The following is a 15,021-nucleotide window of genomic DNA, read 5'->3' as shown; positions in this document are numbered from 1 at the left end:
ACGGCTCACACCTACAATCCCAGCCACTTGGGCATCCGAGGCAGGAAGATCTCAAGGCCAGTGGACAACCTAGTGAAACTCTGTCTCAAAGTAGAATTTTAAAAGGGGCTGGGGGTGTAACTCAGAGTTGGAGCACTGTCCTAATTAACATGCATGAAGCCACAGGTTTGATCCCCGTACCCAGTATTACAAAAAAGAAGAAGAGGAGAAGAAGTGGGGAGAGAGGAGAAGGAAGAGAAAAGGACAGAGGAAGAAGCAGCAGCCGGGCACAGTGGCACAGTGGGTCTGTAATCCTGGTGTCCTGGGCCTGAGGCTGAAGGATCATAAGTTCAAGGCCAGCCTCAGCAACTTAGCAAGGCCCTCCGCAACTTAGTGAAACCCTAATTTAAAATAAAAAATAAAACAGGACTGGGAATACACCTTGGTGGTAAATTCTGAGTACTGCAAAAATAAAGTATGATATATAGGTATCAACAGAGCCTGATGCTTGACAACGGTAGTAAGCAGCTGTTATTGGTTTACTTACTATATTTTTAATCATTATTTTAAAGTATCTTCTCTCTTTTTTTTTCATTTTTTTTTTTTTTTTAGTATCCTCTCTCTTAACAGGAAAAAAAAAAGTTTCACTGTAAAACAGTGAGCCCTGTTACCCCAGCAACAGCCTATTGGTCTCTTGTTTACCACGCATCTTGGTTGGGTCAAGGACGTGGTGAGTGACGGGCCTGTGCAGTCCAGGTCTGTTTAGGTACACTCTGATTTTCCTGCAGCAGGGCACTTCCCAGAGCAGATCCCCGCTGTCAATCAGTGCATGACTGTGTACCGTGCTGCGTTGGATAGAGGGTTCCACGTGTGTCGATTGGATCACAGTGGCTGACAGTGTCAGAGCTTCTCTGTCCTTGCTCAGTTTCTGCCTACTGGTGCTATCAAACAGTAAGAGAGAGTATTAAAAATCTCTAACCATAATTATGAATTTGTCTCTTTCTTCTTGCAGTTTGATAGGTTTCTCCGTCATATATTTGAAATTCTCTTCAGAGTATAAATATTTAGATTTGTCAATTTCTCAACTAATTGACTCCTTTATCATTAACCCTAGCGGTATTCTTTGTTCTGGTTCTACTGTGTGTAACACTAATACAGCCACTTCATTAGCATTGCCACTAACATTAGCATGGTACACCTTTCCTACTCTTTTTTGTTTAAACTACGTGTGCCTTTATATCTGTATGTATTTATTTTGGTGCTAGGTTTTAACCCAGGTTGTTATGCACGCTAAGCACACTCTCAACCACTGTGTTACAGCCCCACGCCCTGCCCCAGCCCCTGCCCCAGCCCCATATTTGTGTCTTTACATTTGCAATGTTCTTGTAGGCAGTGTAGAGTTGGGTCTTGCCTTTTTATTGTTGTTGTTGTTTTAATCCAATCTGACAGTCCATGTCTTTTTTTTTTTTTTTAAGAGAGAGAGAGGGGTGGGGAGGTGCTGAAAGCCACAGCCAAGTCGGAATGGCCCCTGGCATTTTGCCAATAGTGTTGGTTGAGAGGCAAGCCATTAAGATGATTGTATATTAGACCTTTACTGTCCGCCTTCGCCTGCTACTTTGGAGTTCTCGTGGGGATTCCCGGAGAGTTCCCATTGGTTGGGGATGTGTGGGAGGAGGGATTTCTGGAAGGGGGATCTCTGGTTGTTGGTTCCTGGAGGAGCCGCGTGGCGTTCGGGAGAGTTCCAGGGGAGCGTGTGTGGAATGTGCTGGTGGAGTTCAGAAATAAAGTTTGTTCCTGCTTCAGTGGCCCATGATTTGTGCCCAGCCAGACTGCGGCAGGGAGGGAGGGAGGGAGAGAGAATTTTTTAGTATTTATTTTTTAGTTTTCGGCGGACACAACATCTTTGTATGTGGTGCTAAGGATCGAACCTGGACCACTTAAGCCACATACCCAGTCCCAGTCCATGTCTTTTGAGGGGTGTTTAGATCACATTCACAATGTGACTGTGGTAGGTTCAGACTGATCTTTCTTTTTGTCTATCCATTTCCCACCTTTTGATTGTTTGTTTGTGGTACTGGGAACTGAACCCAGTGGCCTTGCACATACCAGGCAAGCAGTGGGCCACCAAGCTACGTGCCCAGCCCTTTTTATTTTGAGACAAGGTGTTGTTAAGTTGTCCAGGCTCGACTCAAACTTGTGATCCTCCTGCTCAGCCTCCTAAATAGCTGAGTAGCGTTCACCACTGCATCTAGAATTAAATGGAAAATTTTGATGGTTCCATTTTATTTTCTCTGTTGTTTTATTTGCTATGAATCGTTGATTATCATTTTTGTGGCTGCTTTACAGTTTATAGTGCACATCTTTGACTTATCACAATGTGTTTACAATGAATATCATTCCACTTTACACGTAGCATAAAATCCAGAGTATAGTTCTACTTCACCACCCCCTGATCTTTTGGCTATTATTGTCATGCATTTTGGTTTTATGTGAACCCATACTACATTGATATTATTTTTGTGTATCAGTCAATTATGTTTTATAGAGGTTTAAATAACAAAAAACAATCTTCCAAACCTCTTGTGTATCTACCCACGTTTACCATTTCTAGTGCTTGTCTTTCCTCTATGTGGGCACAGATTTCCATCTGGGATTCCTTTCTTTCTGTTTGAGAGGCTAACATTTCTTATTACATGGCGTCTGCTGGTGGTGAATTCTCTCAGCTTTTGTGTGTTTGAAAGTCTTGTTATCTGCTTCTGTTTTGAAAGACAGTTTTGATGGGTATAAAATCGTAGGCAGAGGTTGTCGCGTTGGGCTCTTTTCTTCCCTTCAGCACCTTAAAAAACTTACCACCAGTGTGTTCTCCCTTGTGGTGTTTCTACAGTAGATCTCCTGTTATCTTTGTTCCTTTGTACGTCAAGTGTCCCTTTTCTCCCCCTCTGGATGATCTTAAGATTTCGTCACTGTTTTTGAGCAGTTTGCATCCGATAGGCCTCTGTGCAGTTTTCTTTGTGGCTCTTCTGCTTGGGTTTGCCAGGCTCCCTGATCCTGTGAGGTCTAGTTTAAATCACATTTGGAGAAGAACTTACCAGTGTCTCTTCTGCTGTGTTTCTCTCCGTTTCTCTCCCCGCGTCTCCTCTCCTTGGGGCGCTCCACGTGCCCGGCCAGGCCTCCGTGGGCTGCTGGCTTGTTCTTCTTATTATAGGTCATATTTCTTGTTTGTAGCTGTTTTTTTAAATTAGATGATAAATACGGACTTTGTGTTGTTGGTCGCATCCTCCACATTTCATTGCTTGTGTTCCAGGGTGCAGTTAAGTTATTTAAAAACGATTTGGCTTTTAAGACGTGTTAGGTAGGACACCACTGCACTGTCCAGGGCTTACTGTTTCCAGCCTGGGAGAGCAGGACTCTTCAGCGCTCTGACGGCCCATGAGTCACCAGGTTTTCCTGTCTGGATTTGGGAATAGGTGGCATTCCTGCTCTCCATGAGCACCAGACGCTCTTACCTCTACTTTCTGGTTCTCTGTCCTGTGACTTCACGCAGCCTTGGCCCTGCCGAGCTCTCAGCTCCCGCCCAGCGGCTCCCAGGCTTTGCCAGGCCTTGCTCCTCCCCACGCCACAGCCAGGAAGCCGGTGGGGCCACAGTGGGATCCTGGTGTTATTTTCCTGTCTCTCAGAGATCACGCAGAGATCACGGATTCTCATGATCTGGTGTCTCGTATCATCGGGTCTGTTGTGTTATGTTTTCTTTGTTTCTTTTTTTTTTTATTGTTTCATGTTGGAAAATAAATCTACTCTTTTGACCAGAAGTAGAAATCTCTGCAGGGGTTGGAGGTGCATGCCTGTAATACTAATGGCTCGGGAGGCCAAAATAGGAGGATCACAAGTTCAAGGCCAACCTGGACAACTTAGTGAGGCTCTAAGCAACTTAGCAAAATCCTGCCTCTAAAAAAATAAAATAAAATGAAAAGGACTGGTGATATGGCTCAGTGTTTAAGTGTTCCTGGGTTCAATCCCTGGTACTAAAACAGAAAACAAAAATTTCTACAAAGTAATAGGTTTTTTTTTTTTTAAGTCACATTTAACATGTCTTCTACATGTAACCAAATGTACAATTAATAAAATAATGTAAAATTCTACATTTGAACATATCATTACAAACAAAAAATTCAAAGTAAAGCCATTTCTTCTTCTAGGGCATAGCCTGAAGAAATACTAATTGGTTCCAATGAATTCTAAACACTGAATGATCTTCTATAACCAATTTGTAGTTATTGATGGGAATTTTTAGTTGAATATGTTTTTTGTTTTTTTAACAAGAAGAGTTTTAAGGGAGGAGAGCTTTCTGTAAAAAAAAGAAAAGTTTTTAATTTTAAGTGAGAACCAAATAAGAAGAGGAGAGCCCAGCATTTGGTGAGTCCTGTACCTTTGCCTATTATGTTGTAGAAAAGGCACATTTTTGAATTCAGCTGAACTCAATGTCAGATTCTAGCTGTGTGACCAAATTCCAGCTGTGTGACCTTGAGCAACTGACATAAACTCTCTGAATTTGACTTACTTTATAAGCAAAGGGACCACACTGTTGTGGATATCAAAAGAGAATATGCAAAGCATCTATTCAGTGACTAGCACACAGTAGGTACTCAAGAAATGTTGTTCCGTATCCCGCCCCCAATCTGAGTTCACATGGCTGACTCTTTTAATAAGACCCTTTCCAAAACACCTCGAACATTCCAGTTGCCTACAATATCCACCTAAGATGTCACCCACCAAAATAATGGAGGGGGCGGGAAGGTATTTAGGGAAAGGAGAGAACAGTTGAGGGACAGCGATTCGTCGTGCCCTGCCTTGGTACACAGGCATGAGAGCATTTCTTCCCAGCTCACATCCCATGTTGGGGGGGGGGGAGTAGCATTCCTGAGGGACGGGAGGAAACACGGACGCTGACAGCAGATGCAGGTAGGCGTGAAGGACGGCCTAGAACTCTGCACTGAGACCGGATTGCAGGAGGCCAGCGCCGTGGCTGGACTGTGTGGACCCCAGAATTCACCTTTGAAGCCCCATCTCCCAGTGGCTCAGGATGTGATTTGGACGCAGAGTCCACAACCTGCACACAGGGGAAAGGTCACATGAGGACAAAGTGAGATGGCAGCCATCTGCTGAGGCGTCAGGGAAGCCAAACCTGCCCACACCTTGAACCTCCACACCTGCAGTTTCTGCCGTTGCTCCGCCCAGCCTGTGGACTTGTATGGAAGCCCAGTGAATGAACGTAGCGGGCCTGACAGCCTCAGCAGGTGCCGCGTGGAGTCAGTATCCTTGCATCCCACCGACTGGGAGCACACTCCAGAGCAGACATTCATTTAAACCAGATCCCTTCCTGCGGCTGTTCAGATATGCAAGTGTCCTCGGGAACCAGCCCCGATTTCAGGGAGGTCCAGGTGGGGGGTGCAGAGAGGTGGTTTGACTGGAAGATGGAGATTACAGATGTGACCCTCTGGAGGGCCACTGCTGGGGAAAGAGTGCAGTGCTTTTGTTGCCCTTTGACCCACCTGGGCCTGGTTTCTGTTCTGCCTCTGTTGGTGGCTCTTGTCCAGGCTGACCTAATGCAGTCCAGGTCATTCCCGCAGCCCTCCCCACGTGCCACCTGCCGTGACTCCGGTCGAGGAGCACCCTCTCTTCCTTCTTGCTGCTCCTGGCTTATCACAGTTCGGATCCCACATGGGCGAGCCTTCCCCCTCCTGAGCCCTCTCCCTCAGCTCTACAGACGTCCACATGGCCAGGTTCTCGCAGGCCCCAGGCTCTCTTCCCAGGCTGGTTCCGTCGCGGGGTGATTGATGCCTTGTAGCGTTATCGCTGCGGAGCACTGCCTCGCAGGCGGCTGACTCAGGCTGGCCTTGTGTTCCCAGACCTGCAGGGAGGCGACCACATGCTCACTTGGCTCAAGCTGGTGCTTGTATTTGATGCTTTCTCCAGAAATGCCAAAAACAGAGGAGGGATGTTTAAAAACAATTCATAAAATTGGCAAATACATTGCCAACGCACAGTGCATCTGTCCTGGGCTGTCTGCAGTTGAGTTGGGTTTTGTGGCAGCACTGGTGGCCGTGAGAGGTCTCAGGGACTGACTGGTCCCCAGAGGCAGCTGTGAAGACCCAAAGAGCAAGTGTCACAGGGTGGGCTCGCAGCAGCCTGGCATTCCCCCAGGAAGCCTCCTGCCCTCCTTCTCTGGTACAGCGACTATGTCAAACCTTCTGCACTCAGCCTGCTGACCTTACAGGAGAGGACGAGGGTGTCCCACAGGAGCCATCCTGCCTCCCGACGCAGAGTATCCACCCTCCTCCTGCCCGCTGTGAGCCTGTCCCCCTTGTCCCAAGCCCTGGACTCCATCTCTTATAACCTCTTGCTCCAGTGCTCAGCCTTTTCTCTTCCTAAATGCACCCAGGTTGTTCAGATTAAAGACGAGCAGAGCGACGGTTCCTTTACTCGGTGCCTCACTCGTCTCCTTCTGTTCCAATGGCTCTTGCTTCCCAGCCAGCCTCGCCAGACAGCCATGCTTCCATTTCATCACCCTCCCACTGGCCTCTCAGCCCATCGCAGAACCACGTGGCCAGCAGGTGTGATGGCTGGTCTTATGTGACCTCTGATAGCTTGGTGTCCTCCTTCCAGAACCGTTTTCTCCCCTGGCTTCTGTGACACCGGTCTCTCCTGATTTTCTCTCTGTGCTCTCCTGTTGAGAGCCACAGCAGAGTTGGGATGGCGCCTGGCATTTTGCCAGAAGGAGTGGTTGAGAGGTGAAGCCAGGGAGCCATTAAGATGATGATAATTAAGTTAAGCTGTGTATAATTTGCTGTAACTGGATGATGCTGAATTGAAACAGGCTGTGTATTCAGTTGTATATAGAACCCTGCTATCCGGCAATACGGAGGCTCCTGCTACCTCGGGAGCCCGCTACTTTTTTGAGTTCTCTCGGAGTTCCCATTGAGTTCTCGCGGAGCTGGGTTGAGGGCAGGGAGAGTTCCTGGGGAGTGCACATGGAGTGCCGGTGAGAGTTCGGGCAATAAAGTAGTTCCTGTTTGAACCTACAAGTGCCTCGTGGCGGCTCAGTTATTTTGTGCCCAGCCAGACTGCAGCACTCTCCTGTTCCTTCCCACTGTTCTGTGGTGGGTAGGATCTCAATATTTAGTGCGCCACAAAATTCACAGGTAGAAATCCTGGCCTCTAGGATAACAGCAGCAGGAGGAGTGGACTTTAGGAGTGGATTAAGACATGGGGTGGAGCCTCATGAGTAAGATTAGTGCCCTTTCCAAAGAGTCCCTCAGAAGCACTGTCACCCCGGGCACCATGTGAGGACACAGCAAGAAGGCACTGCCTTGAACCAGGAGGTAGAATTTGCTGGCTGTTTGATCTCAGAGTTCCCAGCCTCTAGAGTTGTGAGAAATCACTTTCTGTTGTTTATAAACCATCCAGTCCGGGGCATTTTGTTACAGCAGCTCGGATGGCCTAGGATGGGTCAGGGATTCATCACACAGCAGGCCTTGTCTTCATGGAGTCAGAGTGAGAGCTCCCAGCCAGGCTTCTCCCCTGAGTCCAGAAAACTGTGTCCCGCTGTTTCCATGCTAGCTCTTGCTGGGTAATCCAGAAACACCTAGAAAATCCGCCTAGTTATAGCCTTTCGGCCTTGGTCATCCTCCAGGTGCCTGTAAGACTCGCACCAGCACCTAACTAGAGGACTCTGACAGAAATCTCAGTGTCCCTCTGGACGTTGTCTCCTCCTTCAGCCATTATGTCCAATCTACCAGTAAATTCCACTCCTTTTTACCTCTTAAATTTTCCCAAAATCTACCCACTTTCCCCAATCTTACTTCTGCCTTCCTGAGCCAAAATGCCATCTGATCTTGCAAGACAATCACAACACATCATCTTGCGTCCATTCTGGTTTCCTCCAAAGTATTTTCACTGCCCGACCAGAGTATTTAACATACAAGTTGAATCCTTTGCGTAAAATTCTTCCTGTTGTGTTTAGAATGAGGACAAAATATCTTATTGTGACCTTAGTGGGGTCTGACACTTCCAGACCCACCAGCCTTGCTCTCTAGCCCTGTTGATCATCTTGGTTCTTTTGACATTACTGTAACAAAATACCTGAGACTAGATAATTTATAGTGAAAAGAAATATAAAGGCTCACAGCTGTGGAGGCGGGAAGTGTAGCTCATGGTGTTGGTGTCCAGACACCACTCCTCAGGAAGTGGTGGTTGTGTGTGCACTGACCTACTCAGGTGCACACCAGGCATCAGGAGAGCCTGCCTGCCTGCCCCTCAGTCTCTCATAACCTACTTCAGCAATAATGATATTAACCTGTTCATAAGGGCAGAGCTCTCAGAGCCCAGTCACCTCCTAATACTGTCACAATGGCACATTTCAGTGTGCATTTTGGAGGGGACATGCTTTTACACCAAAGCCTGGGCGACTAGGCAAGGACTCTTACTGCTCGGCTTCAGTTGTTCTTGTCACTTCCTTTCAGTACAGTGTCCTTTTCAGGGAAGCCTGTCCCCCAGCTGTCACTCTGTGTGTGTGTGTGTGTGTGTGTGTGTGTGTGAGAGAGAGAGAGAGAGAGAGAGAGAGAGAGAGAGAGAGATTACTGTGGTGTTTAACATCTTTCTGGCTGGGGAGAGACTGCCTGTAGGAGCTCTGAGAGATAGTGAGGCCCTGGGCCAGGCCTTTGAAATGCACACAGACCAACCCCTGCAGGCCAGGCCTCCTCCCTCTGGCCTGTCCAGCACTGGCAGCAGTGATCCTCTGCCTGAGTCATCCAGGGCCAAGTACCAGGTGTCCAGGGACTGCACAGATAGCTCAGAGCGGCCAGGATCACTCGATTCGCCAACCCTGACCCGCTCGCCAGCCCTGCCTTTCCCCAGAAATTCCAATAAAGGTGGCCTAGGCTCCTTCTCTCCTGGCCCCTCTGCCTCCTGACCAACCTGGTGCTTCCCCCAGGGCTCTGCATGATGTGCCACACCTCCTGTCTCCGGGACCTGAGTGACCGTAACATAAGAACAACAGAACTCCATGACGGGGCCAGGTGTCCTCCCCGGGCCCTCGGAGCCCCTGGACTCCTCCATCGCGTCTCTGGCCCTTGTTTACTGTGGTTATTAGGAAGGCTTTGTTGGTCTGCCCTTCATCTTCACTGGGCTGTGAGCTCCGTGAAGCAGGGACCTGACGATTGTTCTCTCACAGGTGCAACCGCAGAGCCACACAGAGGGACACGGGAGGTTTTGGTTGGATGAATAAATGAGTTTGAAGACAAGGCCTGGGTTCCAAGTTGGGGCCGTTTTCCGAGCAGTACCAGATGGAGATTCTCTTCCGAATTCCTGGGAGGAGAGTGAGATAGCTCAACGCTTGCTGTTTTGAATTTTCTTTCCTCTTTTCAGGTTGAGGCTCACGAGTGTTACAGTGGAGAGGACAGATGAACGCCATTCTCTTCCCTCTGAAGGGAGAGCAGCGTGGGATGGGGAATGTAGAAATGAGGATTTGATTATGTAGATTCTTACTTGAAAAGGTGATGGAGGAAATGAGATTGAAGAAGTAGACATTTAACAACTTTATAGTCTTTTTATTATGAGAAATGAGTGTTTATGTAAAGTAACTGGAGTAGTGAAGGAAGGCAGAGAAGAAATCCAGCCTTCTCCAACCCACTTCCCAATATTCTTAAATATTCATTAACAGCATAATTTGTGTTATTTACTTATTTATTTAATTTGGGCTATTGTAAAAAAAATTCACTATCATAAAAATGTTACGATGAGCACTCTTTGTATGTAAATTTTTGCCTAATTTATAAAAGTGAGTGGCTGGATGGAAGAGTATGGACAGGAATATTTTCTAGGTAGACTTTCAACCATTTTTCCCTAATAAGTCTCCTCAAAGTCCTACCAATTTATACATTCATCAGTAGAGGAGGATGGTCCTGCTTCCCTGTGACCTGGGCCACCTTTGGAGATTATAAAATACACATGTAAACAGGCATATGTAGATGCCTGCTCAATGGGTAGGAAGGGTTAATTCGTGGTTTTAATTTGCAGTTCCAGTGCCAGTTATTCCCAAACACCAACACATTCCTCTTGGTCCTCGGCCCTTCGTCAGTTACCTGGGGTTCTGTGCCTAGCTTTCTACAGGGCTGTTTCTCTTTTTCCTGTTCATTTATAAAACCGTCTTCATAGTAAACACATTGGCTTTGTTTTTGCCCTATGTTCACAAATAGCATCCAAAGGACCTTTTTCTAATGACCTGACATGCAAGTGGACTTTAAAGACAAGAACAGGTGACATGGTGCGGTATGGTTAGCTCTCGCTTTGTTAATAAGGGCAGCTGGTTTTGCTCTATTTTGAAAATTTTGCCAAATTGCAGGGAACATACGTGTGAAAAAGAGTCTGGACTGGAGCTTGGGCAAACTCGACTCCGTCCTAGTTCTGGCACTCTGTTGCTGGAGGACCAGGGACAGATTATGTAGCCTCTGCAAGACTCGGGTTTCTCCCTGGGCAACAGGAATTCCTCGGCTTGTTTTGAGAGGTAAATAGTGCTAGACGGTGTACGATGCAGACATGATAGTACATAAATATTTTTTTCCCTTTCCCAATCCCTCAAAGATGTGCTGTTCTGTGTATGCTCATGCCACCAGGTATTTTTGTCTAAGTGGGAGCAACTGTATTTCATTCATCCCACTCGGAGTCAGAATTGCAGCCCTTCATTGATATTTTCCAAATAGATAAATATGATCAGAGTGCAAATGAAAATAGAAAATTCTTAGTTAACTCTTGCCTCACCACCGCCGCCATGCTGGGGATGGAACCCAGGGCCCCGCGTGTGCTCGGCACTCTGTCCACCACTCATGCACCCTTACCTCCTGTTAATGATGCGTCTGAGCTAGGGGAGATTGAATTCAGGGATAGTGTTAGCAAATTAGGATCCATGCTATACAAGTGGCAGACAACATAAGATAGAACATTCTGGAGGGGAGGGGGACAGACGGTTTCAAATCCTTGAAACTATGTGGATTTTAAATAGCTTTAAATATAGTATAGAAATATTTGCACACTTTCATTGAGAAGTTATGTCTCAATCTGTTCTTTTCTTCCCTGTAGGTGTGGCTGGATCTCTTAAAACCTATTGTGAAGCAGATTCGAAGTAAGTATATCCTGCCTGTTGAACAGTGGAGATAAATACAAAGCCAGGTGTGTTCATTGTCAAGGAGGATTTTGTCTGGGGGCGTGAGGCACTAGTGATACGAATTCTTTTTTTATTTTTCCCCTCAATTGCTTGTCGTCATCCACTAATCCACATACTATAAAATTGTGTATCTTCTGTAATTTTAATATATAACAGTTGGCAATCAAAACCTTGCTTGAGAAATCAAATAGCATTTTGATTAACAACTAAACCTTGCTATTAAGCTGCAGAGTAATGGAGCTTGTCTGGTCTACGCTGCTGTTTCTTACCGTCACTTTCTAAGGGGAAGGTGGAGCTATCTATTCATATCATTGATTTCCTGGTTTTTGTTCTCCCTCTTCAAAGCCAAAATCAGAGTACAGTGCTGTTTGCAGGGTGCTCAGAGTGGGGATATTGGGTGTGTTGTTTAATAGGCAAACAGCCCCAAAGACTGTGTATTGGAAAGAAAAGATTCAGGAGGGCTGGGCAAAGGACTAGGAGAGGAATCTTTCTCCCTTTTCACTGCCCTGCAGCACTGGACTGTCCTTCTGTCTTTTCTTTGAGGTTAGGCTCTGTTCTCAAAGTCCTTCCTGAAGGTCCCCCCTGCAGCCAGAACCTGGGCAGGTCGGGGATGGTACCGAAGCTGCATGCCTTCAGTTGAGCTCACAGTCCCTGTGGGATTATTTTTCTGTTTAAGAAACCCTAGCGGGCCACTCACAGCAATTTATGTGGATGTAATAAACATGCAACACGATGTCTATGTGGCCCTCATGCCGTTGAAATTGATGTTGATCGTCTATCATTTAAATTATTAATGCTGAAAATGAAGGGGCCATCATTTATCTGATGTTTACCGAGTGTCCTCAGGGAGCTGGCCCTGGCTGGCATCTACTAAGGTGGGGGTGTTGCTAAGGTGCTGCGCAGAGCCTGGGAGATGGACGGTCCTCCCCAGCAGTCACCGAGGGGCACGGTGGTGCTGGGGAGGTGTGTGTCCTGGGGTCTCCGGGTGCACACCCAAAGGCAGCCACAACGGTTGTCAGGTCGGAACCAGAGAAGGGGTGTTAGCTTCTGTCTCCTCTGTGTGCTGTGACTGGCCCTGTGTGACAAAGCTGTCACTTCACATTGAGCCAGGTCTTCCTGGCTTCAGGGTTGCCAGGGATCTGAGCAGCCTCGTTTCATTCTGTGAAAATGATGGGCAGGAAACAGTGCAGCCTGCCTCCTCCACACTTTGCACCGTCACTATGTGCCCCTGGGCCAAGGTGCAAGGTTCCTGCTTATTGTTAGAGTCACTTGGGAAAGAAATCCAGCCTCTCTTGGCCTCAGCATTTCCCTGTCTTGTCTTTTTCTCCATTTTGTGTATATGGCCAAATGACTTTACCCCTTATACCCTATTAAAAAAAAAAAAAAAAACCTGAGTATCATTTGTCTTCAGAGAAAAAGTTCAATAGTTGAATGTAATTACTTTTTTCAAAGTTTTTTTTTTAAAACCTTTATTTTATTTTTAAATGTGGTGCTGAAGATGGAGCCCAGTGCCTCACATGGGCTAGGCAAGTGCTCTGCCACGGAGCCCCAGCGCCAGCCCTCGTAGTGCTTTTTCAAAACTCAGACATCTATTTCTCTACAATATGAAAGAGTGAAACTAGCAGCCAAACTTGACCATTTTTGGGTGGTTTGGAGGGTGCATTCTGGGAGCTTGGAGTGAAGTACAGTATTTGGTGTATCATATGCCTGAGAGTCATTTTTTCAGTTTCGTATATAACACACGTCAAGTTTTGTACTGATGTTCTTCTTCTTCTTCTTCTTCTTCAGGGCCAAAACATGTTGTTGTTAAGTTTGTGGTGAAATTCTTTCCACCTGACCACACACAACTCCAGGAGGAACTCACCAGGTCAGTGGCTTGGCAACTGGTACTTTTTTGCTCTAGTGTCCAGAGGAAAAAAGAACATTGAGACTCTAAATTGATTAAACATTTGGTAATATTTACTTGACCAGCATCTGTTCTGTGCTTAAGTTTAATCCCTCTCGGCCTAGAAAAATGTGGTAAAGAGAACACCATGTTTCCCTACAGCCTGGTGTCCTTAAGACCGCGATGGGGAAGTCACCGGGCTTCTAACGTGTTCATGTCCTGTTTTCCTTCTGGTATCTGCCTCATCCTGAGACCGTTTTAGGTTTAGGAAACCAACATGTTAACTCAGCTTATTGCTGCCGTGGATGGGTGAATTGGACTTGAACTTTAGGTCAGTGTCTTTTGAAAGTGGAACCAAGTGGGAGAATCAGGAATGTCGGATCAGCCCTCAGTCCTGCCACTTGCTTGTGTCTTCTGTGCCACCATTAATTCACTGCTCCTAATGCCGATGGCCGTGATTGCTTGGCCAGAGCTGTTTTGAGGATACGCACTATTTCTGTGTAGAGTGGCTGGGATCCAGGGGAGACGTCATCCACAGTCACGGTCACCACCACCATCAGCATTACCATCATCGTCCCACTACTGTTCCTTATTCTATCATGTGAGACAAGGCAGGTACACTAGTCCCACCAGCCAAATTCTCGTCACTTGCACCTTTCTAGCTATGGCTTATGAAGACCAAGGCAAAAAAAAAAAAAAAAACAAGAAACCCCCACGGCCCTCACCTCTTCCCCTTCTCCTCAGCACAAGGTCTTGGGTAGCTGACCTGTATTTATCAAAGGCGTAAAGCCGCTTGTTCAGTTACCAGCATTTATTGACACAACTGCATGCCAGCATTGTTCCAGGCCCTGGAATCACGGTGTTGAAAAGATGAGTCTTGACCCTGTGGAAACAGAGAACGAGTAATTAAACAAAAATAATGTCAGATCATGACCAGAGCTCTTCAGCTAAGTGGGCTGATGTGATAGAAAGGGCCTAGGCGACCGTGTGAGGTTGCTGCGGCTGGGATGACTCTTGAGGACGTGATAAGTATCTGTCAGTCATTTTCTGGGTGAAGAAGGAGCAAGCACTCAAAGCACATACCAGCCCCAATCCTTTATGCTTAAAAGAGGGCCAGCGGTGGGCATGCTGACCTCCGGTCCAGACCATGATGGCAGCAAGAAAGAAGAGGGCAGGGTGGCGATGGAGAAGAGCGGTGTGTTTAGACTATCCAGTGGAAGTGGGACCGTCTGTCTTGGTGATGGTTGGAGGTAGAGTCTGAGACAACAGAGACACTTAGGTTTTTGACTTGGGCGACGGGGTGGTAATAACTCAGATGCGAGAGGGGTGGAGGGGACAGCGGATGGGGAGGGCAGAAGTTGGGGATTGGTTCCCACCAGCTGGGTTGAGATGCCTATTAGTCATCACGTGCCTGCTTCAGGAAGCCACCAGATGCATGATGGCAGAGTTCCAGGGACAGGGGCAGACGAATGAGATGCCACTGTCTACGCCACTCTCGATCCTCGGACCAGTGAAGAGGGTCACTGCAGCAGGAATTGGCAGAAGCCATCAGCCTCTGGGGACCACACAATTAATAGACTTTAGTGTAGAGGAGGGTTGGCCAGAGCCACAAGACCAAATTACAAGAACCTGGGGTGACAACAGAGAGCTGTGGTGCCCATGCAGCGTCTTCACTGGGCTACTGTGTCACTGTCCCTGGAGCTGGCTTTCTTGCTGTGGGTGCGTGCTTTGCTCGGAGCTCAGCGCACTGAAATCAGCCTCAGGACAAGTCCAGCCTGTTGGTCAGCAATGGGCTTTTTCCTCCTGTAAGTCACTGGTCCTTTTTCCTATTTAGGACGTTGGAGGCACAAACTTTTTCTTTCCCAAATAATTTGCACCTCTGTAATTTTTTTGGATATTGCCTCTAGAGCTTTGCAGTTTTCTGCCCCCGTGGTTCTTA

The 15,021-nt window shown here is 47.1% G+C and overlaps 1 protein-coding gene across 5 annotated transcripts in view; it reads left to right on the top strand.

Moving 5' to 3' along the window:
- FARP1 (FERM, ARH/RhoGEF and pleckstrin domain protein 1) overlaps positions 1-15,021 on the top strand; it is a 265,707-nt gene that overhangs the window by 176,148 nt on the left and 74,538 nt on the right. For all 5 annotated transcript variants that reach the window (XM_081294149.1, XM_081294148.1, XM_081294147.1 and 2 more), the window contains exons 4-5: positions 11,113-11,155; positions 12,986-13,064. In XM_081294149.1, the coding sequence (XP_081150275.1) occupies positions 11,113-11,155; positions 12,986-13,064 (122 nt within the window). The remainder of the gene's footprint in view (positions 1-11,112; positions 11,156-12,985; positions 13,065-15,021) is intronic.

The sequence above is a fragment of the Spermophilus citellus genome (assembly GCF_964194105.1).
Source record: "Spermophilus citellus genome assembly, chromosome: 1".
NCBI lineage: Eukaryota > Metazoa > Chordata > Mammalia > Rodentia > Sciuridae > Spermophilus > Spermophilus citellus.
Note: the sequence above shows the minus strand (reverse complement) of the source record. Positions and strands in the feature narration are given on the sequence as shown.